Genomic DNA, 10,927 nt, shown 5'->3' with positions numbered 1-10,927 from the left:
TTTTTTTTTTTTTTTTTTTTTTTTTTTTTTTTTTAATTCTTGGCCTCAAGCTTATTACTTTTGTTGGAGTAGTGCTTGTTCATCCCTCACCCTCAACTTGTTTCTTTTAAGTGTGTCACTTGGTTATTATCTATTGTGGCATTTCATTAGGGTTAGTTTTACTAAAATTACTCTCTAGGCTCTAGCTTACTTCTCTTGTTGTCGTGTCGTGTCGTTTGGATAGGAACAATGACTCTCCACACAGATATGATATTGTCCACTTTAAGCATAATTTCTCATGATTTTACCTGTAATTTCTCTAAAAGATCTCACACCAATAGAGATAGTATATCTTACTTATATATCCATAATTTTTCTTCTTTAAAATGTTTATTGCATTTTAAATGTTGTTGAGTTATGATTTTAATGAAGCTTTCTCTTTTTAAAAATTTAAAAAAAAAAAAAAAAGAAAAAAAAAGAAAAAAAAAAGAAGAAAATTAGGATAAGTGCAATAAGTTGTTGTCCAGGAATATTTCATGTGGTTGGAAGGAGTGGACCTACTTCATTAAATGCTTCACAAAACTGCGATGGCTGCCTAACATGGATACATAAACTCCTCCTTTACTTCTTCCAGTTTCTTTAAATTTTGTCTTCTCTTATGTCTGAATGTGTGAGAGAGATGAAGCATTTAATTTCAAACACACCACGCAAACACCTTTTTCCTTTTTACTCGAATAATTAATAAGGCATGAGGAACAATGATTGTGTATCTAAGAGTTCAGAAGGGGAAGTTTTGATTGGCGGATGGAAAGAAAAGAAAGGGAAAGGAAAATAGAAAAAGGAAAAAAGTGGTGTATTTGATTTTATATGGGTAGGTAGGGTTGGGTTAGATGTGGACGGAGCAATCAAAATGTATCCAAGTATATAAACCAAATTCAAGATGAAAACGACTCCTCAATTCAACAAGATCAATGTGGCTCGTTGTGTAGATCTTTGCACTTCAGAACCCTTTTCTTTTTTCTCTCCAATTTTCTTTTTTTTTTTTTTTTCTGTTTCAAGCTTTCTCAATTGTGTCTCATGTTACATCCTTTTCAAATGAATTTATGTGATGAAAAATTAAAACTTTGGGTCTGAAATGGACAGTCTGATTCTTCTGATTCTGAATAGTTTATTTGTTCATATACAAAAATATGATTGAGGTCATATGCATGAGAGAGAGAGAGAGAGAGAGAGAGGACAGTGTGTGTGTGTGTTTTTGTGTCTTGTTTGAAACAGACAGAGAGAGAGAGCAATGATTTTGTAGGAAAAATACAAAGTTGGTCCCTTGGAGAGCTCAAAAACCCTTAGCCTGGGAGGTGAGAGGGTTTTTGTTTAATTGATAAGCATGGAGAATCAGAAGATGTAAGCTGGTTGTGTTGTGGTTTGAGGGTCTCACAGGGGGGCCTGCACGGCAAATAGGGTTTCTGAGAGTCCCATTGCTATCACTACTGGCCTACTATCAGAAGGGGCATAGTGTGCATGTAGGTCGGTGTGTCCGGGGAAACCAAACAAGAATGTTTTGGTTTGCTTTGTCTGTGAGTTGTCAAATTTGTATGTGGTGTGTGCCCTACTTTTTTGAGTTTTTACTTCTATTTCTTTGTTTGGTTCTATGTGGTGTCTGCCCTACTTTTGCATGCTTCAAATTTTTCTTTTATATTTTCTACTTTTTACAACAAACTACTTATACTATAAGTTTTAATTTACTTGTTGTTTGTGTCAATTTAGACTTAAGCTAAATGCCACATATCTCCTATCCATGTTTATACCCTATAATCTCTTAATTAATTATTTAACTTTTAATAATAATTTTTATTGTTTTAGGTACAATTTAATTTTATCAAATCCAAAGCTCCTAGTGTAAATTTGACATATAGGAGGATTATGTATAAGCAATTACCTAAAAGATTTGTAGTATATGGATAAATTTTGGTGTCTTATTTCAATAAAACTATTTACTTTGTAATTATTACAAATGATTTTATCCAAATCGTTCACGTCAACACATATGAGTAGGAGTATCCTATACAATAAATTTGTATAAGATAGGACTATAAAATATGTAATATCTCTTTGTAAATCTGTTAATTGAGAACATTTCACAAGATGACCCTACTATGACTCAATCTTAATTTTAAGTGAGTTATGAATTTAGATGTGAAGGCTTGTTCTTTGATTTGCATATGGGTGAGAATAACTTTTATGACTGATTTAATATGTCAACCAATCAGGCAACATACAAAATAGAAAACTGAGAACATAATCTTATGAGATAGAATTCGAAAAAATAGACGAGTAATTTCATTAAGTTCTGATTACGAATTGAACATGGGTCTTACTATTTATCTAGTTCGAGAGAGATTTAGTTTATGATTGAATCATAAACAAATTACTTAAGTTGAAAGATGCAATTAATGGGATAAAATGAACTTTTGACTCAACTGTAATTGCGAACAATTCGAAAATGATTGACTTGCTTGTAATGATTATATCAATGGGTACACCTAGTCCAATGTGCATAATAATGCAACTCTAAATCTACTGTGAACTGATGAATAGTTAATGAATAAAAATTGATTAATTAAAAAGTTTGATGAATTAATTTTGTATTATTTAAATATTTAATCTATAGGTACATAAAGTTGATTGGCTAACTCATTAGTAATGCTAAAATGATCCATTTAGTTGAAATAAAATTTTGAAGGGTTAAAATTAATTTTTAATATATTAAATATAAAAAAATATATATGTATATTTAATTTGAAGTGTTCCAACTAATATTTAATATAAAGAAAAATATATTTGAAAGGTTAATATTTAATAATATTAAAAGTAAAAAACTACATTTATTTTATTTCGTATATTAAATATTAAAATAATTAATATATATTAAATATATTAATATATATTTGAAATATGAATGAATTTTAAATTAGTTAAATATATGTTGTGATATTTAAATGTAATATTTTATTCTAATATTATATATTCATATACGTCATCCTGTAACATCGTCACATCATTATATAATGTCATCACATCATCATATAATGTCATCACATCATCATATAACATAAAGCATGAATGACATGTGCGAGGGCCACTAGGCATATGTCATCATACATAAGATAAGTCTTTGGACGGAGCTGATTGTAAGACCACTTACTTGGTTGGCTTTAGTCGAAGTTCTATCTAATTCCGAATTTACTTGCTTTCATCCTTCGAATTCGTTCTCACTTACATTGAAATTTTACCTATTTTGAATATAAATTTAATTACCTCATTAAAAATCGAATTTCATGTTATCATTGTTTCTAAATTATGTTTGGTAGTAAAATTTAAATTAAAAAATTCGTCAATATTAGTTCATGCGCCCATGTTTAACCAATTTTAATTGGCTTTCTAAAAGATGGCTACTAACTTCCTGTAACATGTTGGTATTTAATTTAATTTCTACCTAAATAAATACAACCAAATTAAGATTAAGGAAGGTTCTAGGTTCTACTAGTCCATGTTTCTCCCCCCTCTTATTTTTCTCCTATTTTGTTCACAATTATTTCTGGCCAATTTTAATTGGTTTTCCAAAAATAGCTACGGACTTCATGTAACATCAACCAAATTAAAATAAAAATAAAGGGAAAGAAAATCTAAGAAATAACTCTATGTGATTTTATAAAACATAGGATCATTTTGTTACAATTTTTTTTTTAATTAACGGTACGTTACATCTTAATACGCTAGTTGAAGATCTTAGGCAAGAAAGATATTAGCTTAGTCAAGTACGGAGACAAGACCATCACACAGAAGAGGTCATGTGAGAGCGAGAAAATAAGATAAATAAAAATATCCCGAGATGACAGAGGATTTAACGGGATTCAAAAAAAAAGTTGTAACGTCCCTCAATCCCACATCTCTCGTTCTTAGAGTATCATTTGCATGTGTTTACATTTTTGCATGACCCCCCTGTAATGGAGTCACTTAGTTTTCTTCAAAATACTCAGGCTGTGTGCCACATCATTTTTTTTCAGGTAAAGGCAAGGCGCTTATATACAGTTGACGGCGGCGACATCGCAAGCAGAGACCAAGCCACGTGCATCGAATAGAAATATATTTGAATTCTTAGATTTATGTTAGAATAGGTTGTCTTGCCTTTCATATTTTTAAATTATGTCATATTTGTTATAATTGCATTTTTCAGTATTATGTGTTGAACACGTAAGACCATGACGGTATTTTCAAAGATGAAGTTGTTTTTAATATTCTTTGAATTTTATGCTATAAATGATGTCGTTTTATGAGTCATATTCCACATATGAGCGTAGCATGAGACGTTAGTACTAACTCTAAGTATATAGAAATTGAGTGTCGTTACAAAAAAAAAAAAAAACAAACTTGGACCTTGACTAAAAAACAAAGACAAAAGCAATATAAAATAAAAGTAAATAAAATAAAATATAAGCATAGAGTAAAAATAAATCAGACCAAAGCAAACAAGGTTACTATTAAATACGGTTGAGAATGAAAAATAGAAGTGAGATTAAAAGTCCAATCTTCATTAATGTTTACAAGGGGATCAAAAGTCCCATCTTCATTAAAATGGTTGGTTAAACCGGATACAATCTACCAATTAAATCCTAAGAATATAATAAAATATATTACTAATCAATTTCTTAAAAATAAGATCAAATGTACTCTCAACAAATTACTAGAGATAAGAGAAAAATCCGATTACAATCATGTAAAATATATTCCACAACTAACTCTATATCTTAAATCAAATTTCATAATACTCCCCTCAAGTTCGAGAATGTATGTCAATAGATGTTTTTCAAAAAATAAAATTGTTGTCTTCTTAGTGAAAACATCTAGCAAGTTAACTCTCTACCAGTTGGGATCTGGACACATTGGTTTGCTTTTTAGACTTCCAATAAATAATTGAATTTCACACGAAGATGCAAAACTCAGAAATAAACCACTTTGATGTATCTTAGAACTCAAAGAGTTGCCTTCCAACGTGGTTTTCTTGATTCATATATAAATGACTTATTTCAAGATTGATAATTTGTCCCATTTAATTTAATTGGAACAAATGAATATCCTTGATCGTTTATTGGTGAATGTAATAATGATATGTTAAATCAACATCCAAAATTTTGAATCTGGATTTGGCTCATTCCGCCAAAAAGAAAATTTTGATATTTAAGAACACCAAGATTGATGTTCCCCTTAATGACTTGAGAGGTTTATACGCATGGGCTACTCTAAACATCAAGTTTTTTATTCCTTTAAAGAAGTTTAAGAGGATAACCCGAACAAGGATATCTCATCACTTTGGCCAGTAGTCTTATGTTGTCTTCGTGAAAATCTTGTTTACGGTCAAGTAGAAGTAGTTGGAAGGGAAAATAGGTTGACAGGTTTTTCTAATGAGGGGCATGAGGCAAAGATCGTTGTCAGTGATAATGGATGGAGCGAGATCTTTAAACTTAAGAGCTTGCTCATCATTTAATTATTCCATCATTGAATCTTGTAAAGATGTTCGTGAAAGAAAATATGAACATCTTGAGCATGTCACCTTTGAGCTTTGGTGAGAAATTTGAAGATGCTTATTGTTAGTGAAAGAGGGATTTATTGAATGGTAGATGAGATGATTGAATTATGAAGAGCTCTATATATATACCGAGAATACAAAAAGATATTTCGAAAATCTACCTAAGAATCTGCAGAAAATCTGGTAACACTAAACAAATCAAAACTAAATCAAATCAAAACTAAATCAAATAAAAAACTAAATCTAACTCCTAACTCCTAACGGAGATATAGTTAGATACTAACTGAGAGCAATCTAAACAAATACGTGATCTTTAACACTTCTCCTTGTTTAGATGCTGTGAACTCCAAGCTTTTTTCTGAACACCCATCTTGCTCTAATTATCTTTCTGTTTAGAGGTCAATCAACCAACTCCCAGATTTTGTTTTTCTCGATCACCGAAAGCTCCTCCTCTGACAGGTGCATCATCAACCAAAGCATCTTGTCGTTCATCTTCAGAATCTTTTTGTCGTTCATCTTCAGACTCTTCTAACATGCAACCAAAGGTTAAAATGTTTGGTGCATTAGAAATCTGATTCACCTTCGTCAGTTCTTCCCAATTCCATTGTTTATTTTCAGCAAAATGAACATCTCGACTCACAATAACACGACTAGTATGTGGTTGAAAAACTCTGTAAGCTTTGGATATAGTGCTATACCCAACAAAGATGCCAACTTCTGACTTTTTGTCAAGCTTATCACGCTTGACCTGTGGAATGTACGTGAAGCAAAGACACCCAAATACTCTAACGAACTTTAAAGAAGGTTTGTAACCATACCAAACTTCAAATGGTGTCAGGTCCTTCACATCTTTTGTTGAAATTCGATTTTGCAAGCACACAACAGTGTTTGCTGCTTTTCCCCAAAAACGTTTTGGAAGATCCTTCTCATGAAGCATGCATCTCGTCATCTCCATAATGAATCTATTCCTCCTTTCACTGACGTCATTCTGTTGAGGAGTGTATGATGCTGTCAATTGATGTTCAATTCCAGCCTCTTCACAAAACCTGTTAAAAGTTTCTAAAGTGTACTCCTTGCTATTATCTGATCTTATAGTCTGAATCAAGCATACACTATCATTCTCAACTTTGGCTTTGAATTTCCAAAATACACCCGCAACTTCTGACTTTTGCTTCAGCAAGAATATCCAACACATTCTTGTTAGTTCATTAATAAAAGCAATGTAATAAAGATTACCATTTAATGACGGTGTTCGCTGAGGACCACAAAGATCAGTATGAACCAGTTGCAGTTTTTTCGAGGCTCTCCATGCCTGTTTAGGAAAGGGTTGCCTATGTTGCTTCCCAAGATTACAAGCATGGTAAGGAGGCATGTCATCATCAATGTTACCTTTTACCAGCTTCTTTGACTGCATCTGAAGCAAACCTCGATGATGAATGTGTCTAAGTCTTTTGTGCCAAATCTCAGTGGCAAATTCTGGATATAAAGGCCGTCGGATTTAGAGCAAAACTTTTTCCTTTCATTTTGACATTAAACAAGTCTTTTTCACTAGTATCTTTGATCCTGCTTATTCTCAAACAATACTTTATAGCCTTTATTAAGTAATTGACCAACGCTCAAGAGATTTTGATCAATTTTAGGCACAAATAAAACATCTGGAATAAATTTTGTACCTTCATAGCTTGTTATAGCTACTGTGTCTTTCCCCTTGACTTCCAAGTGTTCACCATTGCCAATCCTCACTCTCTTGAGTTCAGTGTCTCTTAATTCCTCAAAGGACTCCTTGTCATATGTCATATGATTTGTGCACCCACTGTCAATCAACCAGCTCTCGCTTGATTCTTTGCTTGAGGAAGAAGTGACCATACACAATTGATCTTCTTCTTCTTCTTGATCAACTACTTGTGCATCTACTTCTTTCACCAGATCTTTGACTTTGCAGATCACAGCTTCATGTCCAAGTTGATTGCATTTGGAGCAGAAGGCGTCAGGTCTTCTCCAACACTTATATGGTGGATGAGCTTTCTTCTCACAATGGCGGCAAAGTGGATAGGATTTTTTGAAACCTCCTCCTTTTGTCTTTTGATAATTGATAGATGAATCTCCATATGTCAATTGATTTTTGAAATTTTTGTTGTTTTTATACCTGCTGTTGTCTTGATGCTTAACACGTAAGGCACCTTCGATCACCCCTTCTTGCCTCATAGACCTCTTTTGCTCTTGTGCTTGTAAAGCATTCAAGAGCTCTGTAAGAGAAATCTTTGACAAGTCTTTGGTGTTCTCCAGAGTAGTAATGGTCGCTTCAAACTTCTCTGGAACAGTGACTAGCAGCTTTTCAACGATCCTGGAATCATTCAATATAGAACCAAGCAATCTCACCTTGTTGGCGATGTTGAGAAGTCTGTTAGAGTACTCTTTCACCGATTCAGACTTCTTCATCTTCTGCAACTCGAAATCCCTAATCAAATTTAGGGCTTTCATTCCACGAATCCTCTCATCTCCTTCATATTCAGCCTTGAGATAATCCCATATTTCTTTTGTTGTTTTGAGGGACATTATTCGCATGAAGATCATTTCAGATACAGCGGCAAATAGGCAAGCTTTTGCCTTTGATTTCCTTGTCTTCTTTTCCTTCTGTAATTTGATTTGTGCTACAGTAGGATTTGCTGGAAGCGGAGGGACCTCGTAATCCTCTTCTATTGCTTCCCAAAGATCCAAGGCCTCCAAATAAGTCTCCATACGAACTGCCCACATTTGATAATTGTCTCCATCGAAGACTGGTGGTGCAACAGCTGAAAAACTTGATTCTCCCATTTTAATCTCACAGATCCCTTAAGAAGATAGCTCTAATACTAATTGTTAGTGAAAGAGGGATTTATTGAATGGTAGATGAGATGATTGAATTATGAAGAGCAAGAATGCTCTATATATATACCGAGAATACAAAAAGATATTTAGAAAATCTACCTAAGAATCTGCAGAAAATCTGGTAACAGTAAACAAATCAAAACAAAATCAAATCAAAACTAAATCTAACTCCTAACTCCTAACGGAGATATAGTTAGATACTAACTAAGAGCAATCTAAACAAATACGTGATCTTTAACACTTATAACGCAGTCTTGATATTGGACAATCGAAAATAGCTTGTCAACCACATTTCTATTTAGGAGAATGATTGAGAATATATATGTAGCTAATTCAAGACCCAGATTGAGATTAGAAGGCTGCCTCTTAGTGACGGAATCTTGATAGCTCGCCACAAACATCTTGATAATGAATATGTTCTTAATTTTATTGTTGAGAGGAAAAATATGGATGATTTGTTTTGAGATGTGGGCTTAAAACGATGATATATCTTGTGGAAAGTGATCCTAATTCGTTAGTCGTTCTCTCTTTCGATCTCTGTCACTTTTCTTCTGTTCTTCCCCTTCTCATGCTCTAAAATATTGCAGTCAAGGGAAGGTATAAGAGAATATGAAGTTAATTGCACTTAGGGTATGTTTGGATATGTTTGATTCTATATATATATTCAAATGCACCTTCATCCGTTATGGTCATATTACATTAAATTTTCATGCAACAACCTGCCACACACAAGAAATTTTTGGATGAGGAGACACAAATCTATTGTAGGGGATTTCCTAACTTGTCTAAAAATAAAAAAGAAATTAATGTGGAAAAGAGAAATAAAAAGAAAGGGAAAGGAAATTGCAACCTCGTATAACAAAAGGAAGGAAGAAACGCAGCAGAAACAGGAGGACAAAGGGTTCTGGTACATGCAAAAAGGGGTCTTAGCATGTGACTGGTTGGGCTGCATAGGCATTAGCTCAAAGATGTTCGTATAAGATCTATAATATCTTTTGAGATGCTATACTAACAATAAAGAAGAGCTTGAATTCAGCTATAAAGCAGGCCTCCGCAAGCCTGATATACTACAAACCTCTTCCAAAGTCCTTCAAACTCGAGGAAAAACAAATCAGCCAGCAATTCACCTACACACAGTGGCACCAAATAGAGCTGGAAGATACACCAAGACTCCTTCCTTGCCAACTCAAGATCTAAAAGAGGGGGAAAAGGGAGGGGGAAAAAAGGAACCATCCAGCACATGTAGAAAAATTATCTAATATAATATGTTTCTTCATCAACGTGATTCTTTAAAGCCATAATTTGATTAGAAGGAAAAAAATAAATAAATAAAGCTCAAATCGATAGTAAAAGTATTCATCAAAATTAAGGTAAGACTTCCGTTCATTATAATCCACCTTAGCAGAATTCACTTTACTCAACCCAGGCTTACACCATTAGTTGATTCATTTATTCTAATTACTAAGCATGAAATAGTCTAATGTGGTTTGAACATGAAAAGGTGATCAAATTTCAATCATGATATTATAGTAAATCTAGAAGTAATCTTGTCAATGATGACAAGTCTACACCAATTGTTGAACTTTTATGTTGCAGTAATTCTAACAGCAAATTTATCGGGGATGACATGTAAAAATTTTAATTCGAATGAGCGAGACATGTGGATTGTTGACTATCCAATAATAATTGCCTAAGAGCACGAATGACCTCTCTTCGGCCCTGCCCTAAATGAGAGAAAATAAATGATATAAAAATGAAATATAAGTAATGAAAGCAAAAGGAGGCGTGAAATCAAAGGGGTTGAAGAAAAGAAAGAGGTACCCTAATTCGTCAACTAATGAAAGCAAAAGGAAATGCAGACTCAGAAGAATAACTTAAAAGCAGAGGGGTGGATAAAAAAGTTCATATAAGTGAAACTTCCATCGAAGAATAGCAGCAAAAACTCAATAAACTCTCTAATATCTTAATCTCTTTACTTACTCTATTAACCATATACGATTAAGATATTAATTTCTCTATGTAAATCAGTATCCATAGAAAACTAAATTTTACAGGGGAGGCACGAGAGTTTTATGTAATTAAACATGTTGACTGGTGTGATTTCGATTCACGGAAGAGTTGCTATTAATAATTTACATGTTTGTTTAGCTACCTGTTTTATAAAAATGATGGTTTCTCTTGTTGGGAAGAAGAGTGCAGGAGGATCCTCTTTAATACTTTAGCTCTATTATAAGAATATTTAAAGGTAATTGAAGGGTTATGAACAATTCTTTTTCTACAACTGTATTAACAAAAAAAATTCAAAACGATTATGAAAGTAATCACTATGTATGACCTCGTAACAAAGCTTGAAAATCTGTTAAAAAGAGCTGAAACTCACCAAAAGTTTAACGACTTCTCTATTTGAACTCTCCTAGTCAAACCTCACTCATATTAATTTTCTCGTTTAAAACGGTTAAGTTTATTCTGCAATTTTTTTTTTTTTTTTTTTTTTTT

At 32.9% G+C, this 10,927-nt stretch overlaps 1 protein-coding gene across 1 annotated transcript; it reads right to left on the bottom strand.

Moving 5' to 3' along the window:
* Nucleotides 1–5,966: 5,966 nt before the first annotated feature.
* Nucleotides 5,967–8,377, bottom strand: LOC111460124. Its single transcript, XM_023103237.1, has 2 exons — nucleotides 7,237–8,377; nucleotides 5,967–7,039 (listed from the first exon to the last, which is right to left on the bottom strand). The coding sequence occupies exons 1-2, from the start codon at nucleotides 8,375–8,377 to the stop codon at nucleotides 5,967–5,969; spliced, it is 2,214 nt and encodes a 737-aa protein (XP_022959005.1).
* Nucleotides 8,378–10,927: the final 2,550 nt, after the last annotated feature.

This window comes from Cucurbita moschata, unplaced genomic scaffold (genome assembly GCF_002738365.1).
Source record: "Cucurbita moschata cultivar Rifu unplaced genomic scaffold, Cmos_1.0 Cmo_Scf00002, whole genome shotgun sequence".
Lineage (NCBI taxonomy): Eukaryota > Viridiplantae > Streptophyta > Magnoliopsida > Cucurbitales > Cucurbitaceae > Cucurbita > Cucurbita moschata.
Note: the sequence above shows the minus strand (reverse complement) of the source record. Positions and strands in the feature narration are given on the sequence as shown.